This window comes from Somniosus microcephalus, chromosome 2, assembly GCF_052327205.1.
Source record: "Somniosus microcephalus isolate GS21.2 chromosome 2, FLI_Smic_1.0, whole genome shotgun sequence".
In the NCBI taxonomy this organism is placed as follows: Eukaryota; Metazoa; Chordata; class Chondrichthyes; order Squaliformes; family Somniosidae; genus Somniosus; species Somniosus microcephalus.
The window spans coordinates 52,785,457-52,804,632 of record NC_140988.1 but is presented as its reverse complement, the minus strand read 5'-3'; the positions used below and the strand labels follow the sequence as shown (position 1 = coordinate 52,804,632).

The 19,176-nt window shown below is 47.0% G+C and overlaps 1 protein-coding gene across 2 annotated transcripts in view; it reads left to right on the top strand.

Annotated features, from left to right (window-relative positions):
- fat4 (FAT atypical cadherin 4) overlaps positions 1-19,176 on the top strand; it is a 434,764-nt gene that overhangs the window by 381,852 nt on the left and 33,736 nt on the right. For both annotated transcript variants that reach the window (XM_086009513.1, XM_086009521.1), the window contains exon 12: positions 6,901-7,208. In XM_086009513.1, the coding sequence (XP_085865639.1) occupies positions 6,901-7,208 (308 nt within the window). The remainder of the gene's footprint in view (positions 1-6,900; positions 7,209-19,176) is intronic.

Here is a 19,176-nt window from a genome sequence, read left to right as displayed (position 1 = left end):
CCTAACACACAGAAAGTGTGGGGAAAAAATCGTGAAAAATCAAGATGGCGGCCACTCACCTCGTTCAGAACGATAAGGCCCGCCCACACACGCACCGATTGGTCGACCGTCAGGTCACCGAAGCGTAGGATTGGTCAATCGTCAAGTCACTCAACACTCAACTGTAGGATGGCACGACGCCAGGCACGCGCCAGGAACCCGCCGTACGATTGGTCGACCTCGATGTCACACGGTCGCTAATGAGATGCCTAATGAGCGGAATGTTGAACGTTTCTTGGATACCGCGGGCGCGATCTTTGTCTCGGCCGAAACGTAAATACGCCTATGACCGGTCCGTAATCGTAAGCTTTCTTTTGACGTGACGCGCGCGTCGGTACGCTCTATAACTTTCAAACGTAAAGAGAACGGACGGACAGACAGACAGACAGACAGACAGAAAGACAGACGGAAGAGGTCTTTAATATATAGAGATATAAACAAGCCTTACACGGGTCTGGTGAAAGTATAAATACCTTGTTGCTTCCACCTCACACATAGCAACATAGAACATTTTGGGGGAGAAATTCGGTTGGTTGCGCCAGCGATTAGCGCCTAAAGAGGCCGAGAAGTGCGGGCGCAGGCAGATCATGACATCATTTCAGTGTGCAATGCCTTTTTGGCGCCCCGGACCGGAAATTGAGTGGCGCCCGCCTCCGTTCCGCCTGGCGCTAATAGTGACAGCTTGCTGGAACGTTCCCAAGTCCTCTCGGGCTAGGGGGGGCGCTATTTAAAGGGGACTGCACTAGTATAAAAGCGGCAGCCATTTGGGTGGGCATCTTGCTGGTTTGTTGGAGAGACTGGCTGACCTTCAGTGGGAGAGCGTACTTTTCATTGAGCAGCGGTGCCTTTGGACCTTCAGCCCTGTCAACAACAGTTTGCTGGTGCGATATTACTCTCGTCTTACCTCTTTCACGTTATAATGGGAGTTGCTTTGGAGGGGAACGTCCTGCTAGCTGAACATATGGCAAGGGCACAGAGGCGAGGGAGAGAGGGCAGGGAATGGCCAGAAGGAGGCGGGCAATGGACATCGCCAATGCGACCGTTACGCTGCAGGGTTTTCAGGCAGCAGGTGTCATACATTACCATGTCGGAGGAGCAGTGTATGCGAAGGCTCCGATTCGGAAAGGATGTGGTGACTGAGCTGTGCCACCTGCTTGCTGAAGATCTGCAGCCGCGGTTACGGTGCAGGACCTCTCTGTCAGTGGCCGTCAAAGTCACTGTTGTCCTAAACTTTTTCGCCAGCGGCTCGTTTCAGGCAGCAACTGGGGACATTGCAAATATTTCTCAATTTGCAGTGCATTGCTGCATCCGGCAAGTTACAGCTGCCCTATATAGAAGGAGGCGGGAATTAATCACCTTCCCTTTGACCCTGGAGAAGCAGGGGGAGCACGCACAGGGCTTCGCGGCTATAGCGGACTTCCCCATGGTGCAGGGCGCTATTGATTGCACACACGTGCTTTGCGGGCGCCATTACAGAATCCCGAAGAGTTCCACAACCGCAAGGGGTTCCACTCCCTCAATGTGCAGCTGGTCTGTGACCACCGGCAGATGATCATCGCGGTCAACGCCAATTCCCTGGCAGCAGACCTCAAGTGGCTGACCTTTTCGAGGCCCTGGCTCACCCACGAGGCTGGCTTCTTGGTGACAAGGGCTATCCTCTCTGCCCATGGCTCATGACCCCGCTCCGTTTGCCCAGCACCCCGGCAGAAGAGCATTACAACACCAGCCATCAGGCGACCAGGAACATTGTGGAGCACACAATGGGTGTGCTCAGCAGCGGTTCCGTTGTCTCGACCATTCGGGGGCGCCCTGCAGTACTCGCCGGAGCAAGTGTCGCGCATCGTCGTGGTCTGCTGCATGCTCCACAACCTGGCCATCCGACGCACCCAGCCAATGCAGCCGACCTTGAAGGTCCAGCAGAGCAGGCGGACGAGGAGGAGGAGGAAGAGGAGGAGGAGGAGGAAGACTGGAGGGGTCCAGAAACTGGAAGGCCGTCCGTCAGAGGCTCATAAGGACTCGGTTTCTAGGCCTCTCTGACGGAATGCTGGGTGTAATTGGAACAGTGCCCTCCAGTTCGCCCAAAGCCTATGAAGGCCACCATGCTTGTAAATAGTCTCGAGTTCCAGTGTAAATAAAACATTTTCTTTATTTTCCAAAAAGTGCTTCCTTCCAGCATGACAATGCAATGGCAACAGAAAGCATAACTAACGAACTAACACATAACTGTCTGGCAAACCCGCGACACTACCCAAAACATGACTAACATTCACAGCAGGTGTAGACGGCCTTGAATTCTACAAATGAGACGTCTCAACAGCTCCCTCTACTCTTTACCCCTTGATGGAGATCTACTTCTCTTATGAGATCGGCCCCTTCCCTCCCTGCAGCTCCTCCGTAATTGGACCCCAGTGGCTGCGTCAAGGCTGGGGGAAGCCTGCTGAGTGTCCGAAAGCGCAGAAGCCCCTGAGGGACGGCCTGGACGACCTCTGGGCTTGGAGGGCCCGGATGCTGACTGCTCCAACTGTGCATGGTTGGAAGCAGTCTGTCCTGCAGGTGGTGGCAGCTGCAGTGGAGACGTGCCAGCGGTGGCATCAGGAATGCTTACATCCTGAGAGCGGACACCTGCTCCGTGGTCGGCCGACACACTGGCACTCTGACGGGGCAGCACCGCAGCATGCGCCACAATCGGCTGGTCCACAGATTGATGGCCTGCTGTGGTGCTGCAAGGGCCCCGGGTAATCCTGCCTGATCCAGCTAGGGTGGCAGCAGTCAGTGTTTGCGTGGCCTCAATCTGCGTGTGCAGGAGGCCAGCAAGTGACTGCGTGGCAGCACTGAGCACTTGCGTGGCAGGTGCCAGTGCTTCAGAGAAGCCCTGGACAGTCCTTTCCACTGCTTCGGACAAGGCCGGGACAGCCCTTTCCACTGTTTCGGTCAAGCCCTGGACAGACCTTTCCAGGGCTGGCCCGAAGCCCTGGACAGTCCTTTCCATTGCTGCCCCGAAGCCCTGGACAGTCCTTTCCATTGCTGCCCCGAAGCCCTGGACAGTCCTTCCATTGCTGCCCCAAAGTCCTGCACACTCTTTGCCGGTGTGTCGATGGAGTCAGGCATCCTCCCCACTGCAGCCATCAGCTCAGTGCGCCTGAGCCGAGCCTGGGCGCTCATTTCTGAAAGGCTACGCACCTCCTCTGCACTCTGTGCAGCAGTCATCATGGCCTGCCTCGCCCTCCGGGGAGACGGCCCCCGAGCTTCCCTACCCCCTCGCGTTCCTGCAACTGGTCCCTCATCAGAGACCACCCCCCCTCCCCTCCAGGGAACTACTATCCCCAGTCTTCAGATGGGCTGGCTCCCCTGAGGCTGGCACGGCTGTTCCGGCTTCCTCCTGCTCGCCGCCTCCGGAGGCAGTGGCACTGGCAGCTTGAGGGCCCGGCTCCCGAGCTGGTGATGCAGCATCTGAAAGCAGGGAGGTTGAAGAGTGGTTTTAGTGAAAGGACAGGGTGGCAGCAAGGGATGCAAGATTGCTGCAATGCTATGACATGGGTCCAGAGTGAAAAAGCATGCTGGTGGGGGGAACAAGTGGAAGGAGACAGCTCCTGTGAGGACCTTACCATCGCTGTGCGCAATGGGGTCGGCAGCTCCAGTGGTGACAGGACCAATCATACAGCCTCCAGCAATCTGGTGGACTCTCTCTTCGAGATCCGTGAGAGTCTGGAGTTGAGGACGTCCTCCTCCGGTGCGAAGCTGCTCCTTGTGATTCCTCGCCAGCTTGGCCTGCAGGAGAAAGGACGGGAAGTGATGAAACATGATGCCCTGAGTTGTCATCTCATGCCCCCCATGGTGGAAGAGCCCTTACATGATGCCCTGAGTTATCATCTCATGCCCCCCATGGTGGAATAGCCCTTACATCATGCCCTGAGTTGTCATCTCATGCCCCCCATGGTGGAAGAGCCCTTACATGATGCCCTGAGTTATCATCTCATGCCCCCCATGGTGGAATAGCCCTTACATCATGCCCTGAGTTGTCATCTCATGCCCCCCATGGTGGAATAGCCCTTACATCATGCCCTGAGTTGTCATCTCATGCCCCCCATGGTGGAATAGCCCTTACATCATGCCGTGAGTTTAATGTGCATGTGTGTTCCCAGAAAGGGCCATGGGTGCTTGCCGACAGATGGCCAATGGGGCATCGCGCACCCTCTGGCCATAAAGTCAGGTGCAGATGGAGGGATGAAGAAGTTTGCCGAAACACCACTCACCCTCACGACCCGAGTGAGGTCGTTGAATTTCTTCCTGCACTGCACAGGGCTCCTGGTCACCATGCTGTTGGAGTTGACCTTTTGAGAAACTTCCCTCCAAGCTCTTCGGTATTCCTTCTGATTAGGCCTCCTGCCATTGTCGGGGTACAGCACATCTCGCCGGCGCTCCACTGCGCCTACCAATTCATCCAATGCCCCGTTGGTAAAGCGCTCCGCTCTCTGCCTCACCCTCTCCATCTTCTCAAAGTTTGTAACGCCACAGAATGGCCAGCTCTGATTTTGAGGCCTACAAGGCGCAGAGTGTGGCTGCTGATCCTTACTGACCCACCCCTTTAAGAGCTGGCCGGCGCCTGAAAGTCTCGTGGTCATCGGTAATTGACAGCACCTGCGCTGCGCCCGCCCGCCCCAATATTGAGTAGCGCCGCCAGGTTAGCGCCTTAGGAGTCCTGTGTAACGCCTGATTTTGCGCCTCAATCACCTTTAGGGGCGCTGCAACCCAATATCGCGTGAGGTGGCGATAAGTTGCGTCTGGCTATAAAATTTGCGCAGCGCCAATTCTAACGCTCCAAGCGGGCCTATACCCAATTTCTAGGCCTTTATTCTTTATACATCTCCATTTGATGAGGTATCTTTATAAATGTTCAACTGTTGTTAAAACTACTACCTCACTATCTCGTAGATGTTTCAGTGGCTGTGAGATAGAGTGTAAATAAATGAAGCTTGTTTCAATTGATTATTGAATGACATTAAAAAGTATATTTTCACATTCCCTGGCATTGACTTTGCCACTCTATCTACAAAGGCAGAAGAGGTAAAAAGAAAACCACTGGCAATTGTGCTGGCAATAGCAGAACAATCAGCGCATGAAAGAGAAAAATTGGGTAATATTTCAGATAGGTCCCTTCTTCATCAGGACAGTTTTGATTGACGTGTCACGCATTTCCAACATTTTCTGGTTTTATTTCACGAAGGTAGAGGATCACAAATCTTTTTTCCAGACACATACATGAAGCAACCCCTTCCCTGTTAGACTAATCCAGAAACTGTTTTTGTTTAACAGTAACTGGGCCACAGATTTCTGCTACAAGCCAAAAGATACACCGGTTTTTACGTTCATTTTGCCAGCGGCAATTTGCGCTGAAATTTCCTGAGCATATAACTGAACATAAAAACCAGCGTAAAACAAGCAGAATTCAGCAGAAACAATTGGAGCCTGAGGAACATGTAAAAACGATATCATCCATCTTCTTTAAATCCTTCTTTATCTTATTAATGTTATGAAAATTAAAGTTTGAAGCCATCAAACCATCATTTATGCACAATAGGTACAACATGTTTAAGAAAATGTAATTGTAGAAGCTTTTCTCTTTTTAATGTGACTGGTTCTAAGCATTCAAAACTATATAAAAACTACAATGCAGGTCTCAGTGAGGAGAAATTTAAAAAAATTACAATAAAAACCAGAAATAGTGACTTTGGGTCCTGCTACACCTAAAATATGGGGTGTCAAAACTGGTGTAAATGCAGGAAACTTGCGTTCTCTGATTTTATGCATGGGGCAGAGCTATGTGAATGGGCTAAATTAGTTAATTTCAGATTAGTTTAAAAACACCTGAGTTTTCCCCAATTTAGTTCAGTTCAGGTTCAAGGTTGGCCATTAAAAAATGGTAGTGCAAGTGCAATAAAGGCAGAGTGACAATGGCCCTGAAATCCCGGTTTCCATGATGGCGTACACACAGCGTACGCCATCGTAAGCCTTGTAAAAGGCCCAGAAAGTTCAGAGTTTCCGCATGCGCAACGCAATCGCGAAAACCCGGAACTTGCGATCTGTCAGGGCTCACCTGGACAGATCGTCCGCCTACGACCCAAAAACACATTCACTGGTGCAGAGTGGGGCTATCTGCCCAACTACTGCCCAGCAAATGCCCATGAAACTCTTATGCCTGGTAAAAGCAGGTGTAGGGACTGCTTTTACCAGCGTATGGGTTAAATTAAAATAAAAAAAACATATGCAAACACTTAAAATTAGTTTATGTAAATTTTGACCCAATTTGCCAGATTAAAATGTTTAAAATTATTTTTTGAAAATTTAATTTTTAATTTTTATTGTAAATGCTTCATTAAAGAGTCTTTTAATTAAATGTGAAAATGGGTACATTTATTTTTATTAGAATTGTTTAAATTCTTTAATGATTTGGAGATTCCATTGCTTGTCATTAGGGGATTCCATTCGGAAATGACAGCAATGGAATCCTCCTTTCTGATTAGAGGACCTGGCCCAAGTGATCCCAGGGATGCTTCCGAACGGCCTGCGTCCCTGAGATCTGTGATCCTTTATACAGGCCTGCAGGCCCGAGACCTGGAGTCTCCGAAGCCCGGGAGCCAGCAGGTAGATTTGTATTTTTTTTTCGGTTCGGAGGCGTACTCCGGAGGTACGCCTCCAACTGCAAATTCCGGCCTGTTATTTTGTGACTTCCAAAGCTCATGTAGAGCTACCAGTAGTACAGTTCCTTCTTTTAATTTTTTTGAATAATTCAAGTGTACTAAAATCTATTAGTAAAAGAGGGCAATAGTTGAATCAATTACACTGATTACTTTGTTGTTTCAGGTGTCTTTGGAAAGCACTGCGAACTGAACAGTTACGGGTTTGAAGAGCTGTCGTACATGGAGTTCCCTAGTCTGGATCCAAACAATAATTACATCTATATCAAATTTTCTACCATTAAAGAAAACTCCCTGTTAATGTATAACTACGACAATCAGACAGGAAACAAGGCCGAGTTCCTGGCCCTGGAAATAGTGGAAGGCAAGATAAAATTCTCCTTCAACCTTGGAAGTGGGGCACACAGACTGATGATGACCAAGAGGGTCTCTGATGGACAGTTTCACACTGTGGTTGCTAGAAGGGCTGGACTGGTAAGTAACAAACTTACTGAACTGGATCCCATGGTGACTCCTGGGATTTAATTTGTTTTTAGTGCACTAATTTTTAAACCTTTTTGTAGTGAACTCACAGATTTATCTGCTCCGACGATGCCATCTTCCACACCAGTGCTTCCGACATGTCCTCCTTTTTCCTCAACCAAGGATTCCCCTCTACCGTGGTTGACACGGCCCAAGACCGTGTCCGTTCTATCTCCTGCATTTCTGCCCTCACCCCAGCCCCTCCCTCCCGGAACCACGATAGGGTTCCCCTTGTCCTCACCTTTCACCCCACCAGCCTCCACATTCAACGGATCATCCTCCGCCATTTCCGCCACCTCCAAAGTGATCCCACCACCAAACGCATCTACCTCTCCCCTCCCCTTTCAGCATTCCGTAGGGACCGCTGCCTCCGAGGTACCCTAGTCCACTCCTCTATCATCCCCAGCACCCCTTCCCCTTCGCCTGGCACCTTCCCGTGCAAGCGCAGGAGATGTAACACCTGCCCTTATACTTCCCCCCTTCCCACTGTCCAGGGCCCCAAACACCCCTTCCAGGTGAAACAGCGATTTACTTGTACTTCTTGCAATCTAGTATACTGTATTCACTGCTCACGATGCAGTCTCCTCTACACTGGGGTGACCAAACGCAGATTGGGTGACCGCTTTGCAGAACATCTCCGTTCAGTCCGTAAGGGTGACCCCGAGCTTCCGGTCGCCGGTCATTTTAATTCACCGCCCCATTCCCACTCGGACCTCACCGTCCTTGGCCTCTTGCATTGTTCCATGGAAGCTCAACGTAAACTCGAGGAACAGCACCTCATCTTCCGATTAGGTACTTTACAGCCTTCCGGACTCAATATCGAGTTCAACAATTTCAGATCATAACCTCGGCCCCTATTACATTTTCACTTATTTTTTTATCCACACCTTTGTTTTGGTTTCCCCCCCCCTTTCCTTTTTTTTCTCTCCCACATGGCAGCTGTCTCCCATTCTGCCAGCGCATTTCACACCTAATCTAGAGCTGTCTTTTGTCTCCACTAGTCCTATCACCATCTCGTCTCGTTTTGAATACCTCTTAATGTCTCTTCTCTTTTGTTCTCTCCCAGCCCGGCCTCTTAATCTATTTCATTCCCTGTGCCTCTTTAGTCTGGATAAAGGGTTTTGACCCGAAACGTTGACTCTAATTTCTCTCCACGGATATTGCCTGGCCTGCTGAGTTTTTCCAGCATTTTCTGTTGTTATCACAGATTTACACATTGCACATTTTTGGAACTCAGGCGTGTTACCACTAATGAATAACTGAGCAGCCAATCAGAAAAGAACTTGCAATAATGGTATTGAGCCGCCCATTAAACACCTTAATAGGCACTATAAAATATTCTCAGTGTCAATACTACTGGAGCATGCACAGATTGAAGCACTGATGGACAAGGTAATGCACAGAAAGGTCCACTTTACTTATGAGGCCTTAGATTATTGTGTATAGTGTAGGAGGACAGTGAATGGGTCAAAAGGGCAAATCATCACGAACTGGAGGTTCAGCAGATATGGGAAGCAATCATGGGAGACCAGTGCAGTCTCCAAAACCTGCTGCACTTAGAGAGATCTGCAAAACACAGTATCTGATTTGAAGAAAAATGCCAAGGAGTAAGTACTGAGTAACGCTGTCAGTTATATTACGCTGGTATATTTGGGTACGACACTCAAATACTTTACATTGCTATGTATAGGTATGAGTGCCAATCTTACGTTAATACCTCTCTTGCACAAGTGCCTGCCTAAGGAGGCAACAAAAGCCCCGGCTATAGTCTGAGGCTGTGCTCCTTCACAGTATCCAATATACGTGCTGTTCACCAACACATTCCTTTTATGTGCTGCTCTGCTCACCACTGGAACCCTGCTGATTTCCAGTGGTGCCATATGCCAACTTTAAACTGGAGAATTGAACAAGAACAAGATATTTTGAATTTGCATGTTTTAAATCAATTGTTGTTTAACAAGCAGTTAATGACCAAAAGAGAAACTTAAACTTTGTTTTGTGAATTAACTTGCATTACAAATATGTACTTCCAGGAATAAGACTTAAAGCACTAATAACCACTAGAGATTGAGCTGCAGTACATCACTGGGTAAAAGTTGACAGTAAACATGCATTCTCCCACTGCATGGCACATATCCCCATATCGACAAGTATGCTATCAACAGCACAAAGTTTTAAACAAACTCTGGCAGAGGATCTGATATTTGAGCATGGTTTGGATGATGGTGGAGACAATACTCATTTATCTCACCTCTGAGTCAGTGGATTGTAGGATCAAGCTTCACTCCAGGATTTGAGCACATATCCCTTGATTCCCTTGGTATCCAAGGGGGTGATTTTGCCAATGGGGAGCTTTTGGAGGCGGGACTTCAACACTATACACGCTATTTTCTCTTGATTGACCTTGCTAAGCCCGCCCAGCGAGCTTAGCAGGCCAATTAAGGGAAAGCCGGTTGCAGAGAATGTCAACGTATGACATTTCATCTGTCAAAAATTTTTGACAGATGAATTGTCACTGTTTGACAGCTCTGTGAAGCTGTCAAACAGTGACAGTCTCTGTAGTTTGACAAGGTCTTGAATTCAAGACCTCATCAAACATCTTTCTTTTGCAGAAATGAGATGGTTGTTGCATTGGAGAATGCAACGGCCATCTGTCATCTCTACCGCGGAGGTGCGAGACACTCCGCATACACACCGACTGAAGCCTGCAGGAAGAAACAAAGGTAAGTACACTTTTAATAACACTCTCCATTTACCTCAGATACTCACCTCTACACACTTGCACCCATCACTTACCTTCACAGCACACTTTTGCACCCCCCGACCCCCGCAGACCCAGTACTCGCCTCACTGACCTGGCAGGTTTTGGAGTCTTCGGGAAGCTGGCACTTGTGAGGGCAAAAAGGGGATAATCCTATTTTATGCCTGTTAACTACCTGTTAACAGGCAGTTAATAGGCTTTAATCCCTTCCCACCTCCAAGGAGACGGGATCCGGTGCGGGACGGCTACCCACCTCCTGGGAAGATGGCATGGAGGCAGGTTGGGGGCGGGTTCGGCACCTTCCCCCAAATTCTGCCATTTTCCTGGTAGTCCTGCCTCCATACCCGCCTCCCCAGGGCTGGCAAAATCGCCCCCCAAAAGTCTTATCAATCTCTGTCTTGAATATACTCAACAACTGAGGCTGGGGCAAATGCATGAAATGTTTTGTAAACCTTTTAGGCTCCTCTTCTGGCCACTTTCCTAGCCTGGACTCAACCTTAGTGGCTCACATATGCACAGTCACTGGTCACCACACAAACACCAGGTCCCGAATGTGGAGCAAGAGCAAAAACTACCCTCTCCCTCCTGCCACCAACACTCCCCCGCCATCCCCCGACCCCCGTGTAGTCCTGCTGCAACCCCTAAGGCCCACCCTTTCACTGAGGAAACTCCCAGAAATTGCGGAGGCTGTGACTGATTCTCTGCCATTTCCCTGGGAGTTGCGCAGGCTCCCACTGGAGATACAATGGGAGACTGACGAAACCCCCAGGAAGACTCCCGGGCCCTAGTAATTACCAATTTTCAGCCTCTTTTTTAAAAAGTGAACAGGGGGGATCCTTGCTCTATAGAGGGAAAGCATCTAATCTATATCCATAGCTTGGAAAATAGACCCTCTCATTTCACTCTATAGGCCCGTAATTTCCGATAGGAGGCTTCCTGCGTGCGGATGCCTCCGATCTAAAAAAAAATCTATGCACTTACCTGAGGGCTCCCGAGGTCCGGACACTTCCGCTCCTGGGTCTCTCCACAGTGGAAATGCGCAGGACCCACGTATCCCAGGAGCACAGGCAGTTCGCAAGCGTCCTTGGGATCACGTGGGCCAGGCGAGCCAATAGGAGAAGGGAATCTCCCTTCATACTTTTGACAGGTAGACCTGTCAAAAGTATGAATAGAGATCACCCCAAAAACACATCAAAACATTAAATACATTTTAAAAAAACCATCACATTTTTAAAATAAGTTAAAATTACAATAAATTAAATATTTTAAACAAAAATTTAATTTTTTGAAAAAAAAATTAAAACATTTTACGGGGCTAAAAATAAACTTACCTTTTTTAAAAGTATTTTAAAATTATAAATGAGTGGAAATGTTTTTTTTCTTTTTTAAACTCTTATGCTGGTAAAAGCAGGCCTTACGCCTGCTTTTACCGGGTGTAAGATTTTTAAGGGATTTCAGCGGGCGGAGGTTCTGCAGAAAGCGGAACTCTCCCACCACAGAGGCCCTTCTCTAGGGCAGGTGGAGGATCTGTCAAGAGGATTCTTGACAGATCGGAAATGCTGGTTCTCAGCGCATGCACTTCGCATGCCTGAAACCGGCATTTCCGATGTCCCTACGGGTGTGCACACTGTGCGTACACACCCATAGGGATCGGAAAATACGGGCCTATGTTTTCTTATATGTAATTAAGCCTTTGTTGTTGCAGTCCCTGCTTATAAGATGCCATATATATTGCAGCTAGGGCACTACAAATATATTCCATATTTGACCCTTAAGCCGCCAACAAGTCGAGGGAATTTTCTGTCTCTCTGGGTTGACCAATTTTTTTTTTTCCCAGTTCAGGCAATAGTACATGGAAAATAATTCCAATATTACAGTAATTAAGCTGCTCAAACATCAGGTATAGCTTTATTACTGCAATATTAACCATAGTGATCTAAAATATGCACTTAAAACGCATCCTCCATAAACTTAAGCTCATTCAATAACTGCTGACTTCTAGGGATTGGTCATCATTGCGGATGGAAAACGGGCAACAGTGACCAATTTTTCACGGTTGCAGCTGCCAGGCCTGCTCCGCTCAGGTTTTCCTGGTGTGAATGCGGCCTAGAAACCGGCTGCCACCAAAATGGTAAGTTTTAATATATTTCTTCAGAATTCATGTGGAGCCGGGAGGAGCAAGAATGCTCCAACCAGATCCACAGCACTCCTGCTCATCGTGATCACCCCCCTTCTGTTATCCTCCTCCTCCCCCATCCCCCTCTCTCCCCCTTGGTACTTACCTGAGGGCCGGTGAGGCAGGCGGCCCAAAATCGGTTCCTGCACAAGGGTGAGCTGCCAGGCAACAGGCGTCGCCAACTCACCCAGTTTATGGAAATGAGAGCTGAGGCCCAGTTTCAGGCTGGCGTTACGACTGCATCGCCGCCCTCACACCGGAAACCAGACGCTGACTAATTTCTACGTCCTACTCTCAATTTTGGGGATGAATTGGTTGAGAATTGCTTTAAAGGTTGATGTTTTAGCCAATTCAAAGCCCAGATTATTCTGACTAAATCAATTCTTGATTCAATTTTATCCTTCACACCAGGGTCAAACCCTCAAACTCAACAAGTGTACTCCCTGGTGGCCTGATTGCCCAGATGAATAATCGTGCACACAAACGGTACTGCCTTAACCAAAAACCCTGTGCCAAATATTTTTTTTTGGAGAGGGAGAAGAATAGTGTTTTCATAATGATGATGTCATGTGAAACAACACGATGATGCATTTTGACACAATTTACATCGTTGCATTGTGTGTTTGCAAACAAAGGAAAGAACATCTGCCAAACAGTTCATCACGAAGATGGTGCCCCTTTAAATTTCCCCTTTAATTGTTTGATAGCCCTAGCCTGAGTTTGATGATGCAAGCTAGGAAACGTTGTCTGATTAGGCTCCTGTGGAGCGCCTTGGGATGTTTTGCTCCGTTAAAGGCGCTATATAGAGAGAATTTATCCCTGAGATGCATATGCACCCTGCGTTTTTGTCAGTTTGCATTTGGCCAAACTGAGGGTAAAATCTGACATGCTGCGAGATAGATGTGATTTTAGTAGTCTAGATAACTTCCTGAATCCCTCAACACCATTTTGAAATACAATTTTGAAGCTGTTACGAAAGAGCCATTTGGTTCGGTTAATCAGCCATGTGTGTCTTCAGTGTGCAGACACATCGGAAATATATCGCCCAGATGTCACACCGTTTATAGTAAAACCACAGAATTTCAATGCTTTCATATGGGAATTTTCATGGAAAGATGGGAAAAGCATTAAACTGTCAATTTTGAAAAATGAGTGAGTTACAACATGCCAAAGCATCAAAAGAGCAGCGGCAAAGGGGCTTCAGTGCATACTGTGCTCAGATCCCACCACAGCGAGCAGAGCTGTGTGTACAGTAAGTGGAATTGTGACCACAGGTGAATTCTTTCGCAGATAGCTCTCAACGAGTAATGCAAATGTTGAGCTAAATGTTTCTGCTTTTGGCGTAATCGGGACAATACACCCAAAATATGCTTGAAATTGTGTTGGTTAGTTTACAGTTCAAGTTTCTGATATAACATTTGCATAATCACAAACCCAAAATCTTCCATGAACCAGCGAATCGGGCAGCGTAATTGAATGTAATCGCTTATTTTTTTTCTTTCCATTAAAAAGTATTCATTGATGTAGTTAAGAGTGGTAACCTGGTGCAGTTTTATTAATGCAGTTAAAAATGGGTTTATCACAAAAAGTAAGTTTTTATTAAGTGTCCAGTCCTCCACCTGTGAGTAACCTGATTTAAGATCACTGAAAATGATTTGAAAAACTACACTGAACCATTTACAACTTTCATTGGTGTACACTAGTCAGTTTCTTAGTAAATTAAATATTTTTTGATATAAAAAAATCTTTAAAAACGTGCCTACTTGTCCCTAATCAGCGCAATCTGCAGAGTCTCGCACTGTCGACCTGGGGTGTTGCCAGTTTCGTGGCTGAATCCTGATCTAGCAGATTGAATCGTAAACCAGCATAAAAGATCGCAGAAAACACGAATGTAAGTGGTTTTGGGTGTACCTCACTTACATTTAAAATTCCCTGATCTTTTGCACTGGTTCGGCCGATTCTAACCAGATTGCGTTGCTATTACTGGCGTAAACAAGCGCAAACTCGACCCCGCTGTGTCATGCTGCCACAGCTAGTACGATTCTCTATTCTGTAATTAGTGCACTTTTTATGAAGAGCAGTAAACAGGCATGTTCGTGCCCCCCCACCATTTACAAAGTTATTTAAATGTGCATTTTTTTCTATGCGCATAGCGGCCATTAACCTGAGTTGTACCCATGATGGAGAACACCCAGAACTGTCCAAACCTCCAATTGTTTGTTTCTATTGGCTGACTCTTAATTATGCACCTTTTCTTTAAATTTCAGTCCCATTTCTAGTGTGCACAGTTTTAATCTGAGTTTTTAGAGCTATGTATACTCAGTGCCCACAGTTGGCTGAGGTACTGGGGGTTTGATGTACACTGTCTGGCATGTTTTATAGTGTTTGTTCATGAACACTGCAGGGTGACAAAGCAAGCACCAACCATAGAAACATACAACATAGAAACATAGAAGATAGGAGCAGGAGTAGGCCATTCGGCCCCTCGAGCCTGCTCCGCCATTTAATGAGATCATGGCTGATCATCCAAATTCAGTACCCTGTCCCTGCTTTCTCCCCATATCCCTTGATCCCTTTAGTCTTAAGAAATATATCTAACTCCTTCTTGAATATATTTAATGAATTGGCCTCAACTGCCTTTTGTGGGAGAGAATTCCACAGGTTCACCACTCTCTGGGTGAAGAAATTCCTCCTCATCTCTGTCCTAAATGGCTTACCCCTTATCTTTAGGCTGTGACCCCTGGTTCTGGACTCCCCCGCCATCGGAAACATCCTTCCTGCATCTAGTCTGTCTAGTCCTGTCAGAATTTTATAAGTTTCAATGAGATCCCCTCTCATTCTTCTGAATTCCAGTGAATATAAGCACAATCGACCAAATCTCTCCTCATACGTCATTCCTGCCATCCCAGGTATCAGTCTGGTGAATCTTCGCTGCACTCCCTCCATGGCAAGAACATCCTTCCTCAGATAAGGCGACCAAAACTGCACACAATACTCAAGGTGTGGTCTCACCAAGGCCCTGTACAACTGCAGCAAGACATCCTTGCTCCTGTACTCAAATCCTCTCGCTATGAAGGCCAACATACCATTTGCCTTCTTAACCGCCTGCTGCACCTGCATGCTTACCTTCAGTGACTGGTGCACAAGGACACCCAGGTCTCGTTGCACTTCCCCTTCTCCCAATCTATTGCCATTCAGATAATAATCTGCCTTCCTGTTTTTGCCTCCAAAGTGGATAACCTTGCATTTATCCACATTATACTGCATCTGCCATGCATCTGCCCAATCACCCAACCTGTCCAAATCATACTGGAGTTTCTTGGCATCCTCCTCACAGCACGCACGCTCACCCAGCTTTGTGTCGTCTGCAAACTTGGAGATATTACATCTAGTTCCCTCGTCCAGATCATTAATATATATATTGTGAATAGCTGGGGTCCTAGCACCGATCCCTGCGGTACCCCACTAGTCACTGCCTGCCACTTGGAAAAAGACCTGTTTATTCCAACTCTTTGCTTCCTGTCTGCCAACCAGTTCTCTATCCAAGTCAGTACCTTACCCCCAATCCCATGTGCTTTAACTTTATATGCTAATCTCTTATACGGGACCTTATCGAAAGCCTTCTGAAAGTCCAAATACACCACAGCCACTGGTTCTCCCTTATCTATTCTACCAGTTACATTCTCAAAAAATTCCAGTGGATTAGTCAAGCACGATTTACCTTTTGTAAATCCATGTTGACTTTGTCCGATCCAGTCACTGTTTTCCAAGTGCTCTGCTATTACGTCTTTTATAATGGACTCTACCATTTTCCCTACTACCGAAGTCAGGCTTACCGGTCTATAATTTCCCATTTTCTCTCTACCACCTTTTTTCAATAGTGGGGTAACATTAGCTACCCTCCAATCCATGGGAACTGTTCCAGAGTCTATAGAATTTTGGAAGATGACCAGCAATGCATCTACTATTTCTAGGGCCACTTCCTTAAGTACCCTAGGATGTAGATTATCAGGCCCTGGGGATTTATCGGCCTTCAATCCTGTCAATTTCCCTAACACCATTTCCCTACAAATACTGATTTCATTCAGTTCCTCCCTCTCATTAGACCCTATGTTCCTTGACATCTCTGGGAGGTTTTTTGTGTCCTCCTTTGTGAAGACAGAACCAAAGTATGTATTTAATTGGTCTTCCATTTCTTTGTTCCCCATTATAAATTCCCCTGATTCTGACTGCAAGGGACCTATGCATGACTTCACCAATCTTTTTCTCTTCACATATCTATAGAAGCTTTTACAGTCAGTTTTTAATTTCCCTGCAAGCTTACTCTCATACTCTATTTTCCCCCTCTTAATTAATCCCTTTGTCCTCCTTTGCTGAATCTTAAACTGCTCCCAATCCTCCGGTTTGCTGCTTTTTCTGGCCAATTTATATGTCCTCTCCTTGGATCTTATGCTATCCCTAATTTCCCTTGTTGGCCACGGTTGAGTCACCTTCTTTGTTTTATTTTTATGCCAAACAGGGATGAACAAATTCTGTAGTTCATCCATATGATCTTTAAATGTTTGCCATTGCCTATCCACCGTCAACCCTTTAAGTAACGTTCCCCAATCCATCCAAGCCAACTCGCGCCTCATACCATCGTAGTTTCCTTTATTTAAATTCAGTACCCTAGACTCTGAGTCAAATACTTCACTCTCCATCTTAATGAAGAATTCGATCATATTATGATCGCTCCGCCCCAAGGGGCCTCGCACAACAAGATTGCTAATTAATCCTTTCTCATTACATAATACCCAGTCTAATATGGTCTGATCTCTAGTTGGTTCCTTGACATGTTGGTCCAGGAAACCATCCCGTATACACTCCAGGAATTCCCCCTCCACAGTATTGTTACTAATTTGGTTAGCCCAATCTATATGTAGATTAAAGTCACCCATGATAACTACTGTGCCCTTATTGCACGCGTCTCTAATTTCCCATTTAATGCCATCCCCAACCTCAGCATTACTGTTTGGGGGCACAGTATACAACTCCCACTAACGTTTTCTGCCCCTTGGTATTTCTCAGCTCTACCCATACAGATTCCACATCATCAGAGCTAATATCCTTCCTTACTATTGTGTTACTTTCCTCTTTAACTAGCAATGCTACCCCACCTCCTTTTCTTTTTTGCCTGTCTTTCCTGAATATTGAATAGCCCTGGATGTTGAATTCCCAGCCTTGGTCACCCTGGAGCCATGTCTCCGTAGTCCCAATTATATCATATCCATTTACATCTATTTGCGCAGCTAATTTATCCACCTTATTACGAATGCTCCTCGCATTAAGACACAAAGCCTTCAGGCTTGTTTTTTTAACACTCTTAGACCTTTTAGAATTATTATTTACTGTGGCCATGTTTGATTTAAACCCTTGATTTCTCTGACTTCCACTTTTGATTTTCTCCTTCCTGTCTTTTGCTTCTATCCTTACTTCTCTTTCCTCTGTCTCCCTGCACAGGTTCCTAACCCCCTGCCATTTTAGTTTAAACCCTCCCCAACAGCACTAGCAAACACTGGCCCTAGGATATCGGTCCCGGTCCTGCCCAGGTGCAAATTATCCAGTTTGTACTGGTCCCACCTCCCCCAGAACCGGTTCCAGTGTCCCAGGAATTTGAATCCCTCCCCCTTGCACCATTCCTCTAGCCACATATTCATCTGAAATATCCTTCTATTTCTACTCTGACTAGCACGTGACACTGGTAGCAATCCTGAGATTACTACCTCTGAGGTCCTATTTTTTAATTTAGCTCCTACCTCCCTATATTCAGCTTTTAGGACCTCATCCCGGTTTTTACCTATATCGTTGGTACCTATATGCACCACGACAACTGGCTGTTCATCCTCCCCCTCCAGAATGCCCTGCAGCCGCTCCGAGACATCCTTGACCCTTGCAGCAGGGAGGCAACATACTATCCTGGAGTCTCGTTTGCGGCCGCAGAAACGCCTATCTATTCCCCTTACAATAGAATTCCCTATCACTATAGCTCTCACACTCTTTTTCCTCCCATCCTGTGCAACAGAACTGCCCACGGTGCCAAGAAGATGGCTGCTGCTGCCTTCCCCCAATAAGCCATCTCCTTCAACAATATCCAAATTGGTATATCTGTTTGAGAGTGGGATGGCCACAGGGGACCCCTGCACTACCTGCCTGCGCCTACTACTCTGCCTGGTGGTCACCCATTCCCTTCCTGCCTGTGCAGCCTTTACCTGCAGTGCGACCAACTCCCTAAACATGCTATCCACAATGTCCTCAGCATCGCGAATGCTCCAGTATGTATCCATTCGCAGCTCCAGCGCCGCAATGCGGTCTGTCAGTAGCTGCAGCTGGATACACTTCCCCACACATGGTCGTCAGGGACACAGGAAGTGTCCCTGATTTCCCACATAGCGCAGGAGGAGCATGCCACGGGGCCAAGCTGTCTTGCCATGATTTACCCTTTACATAAGAACATAAGAACATAAGAAATAGGAGCAGGGGTAGGCCAATCGGCCCCTTGAGCCTGCTCCGCCATTCAATAAGATCATGGCTGATCTGATCCTAACCGCCAATCCACTATCACAGAACCATCTCCTGAATCTAACAGAATTAGACACAAGAAATAGGAGCAGGATCAGGCTACACGGCCCCTGGGCCCGCTCCGCTACCCACAGGGCCATGACCGATCCGAACCTAGACTCATGTCCAAATTCCTGCCCGCTCCCCGTAACCTTTAATTCCCTTTACTTCTAGGAAACTGCCTATTTCTGTTTTAAATTTATGTAATGATGTAGCTTCTACAGCTTTTTGGGGCAGCATATTCCATGGACCTACCACCCTCTGAGTGAAGTAGTTCCTCCTCATCTCAGTTTTGAAAGAGCAGCCCCTTATTCTAAGACTATGCCCCCTAGTTCTAGTTTCACCCATCATCGGGAACATCTTCCCCGCATCCACCCGATCAAACC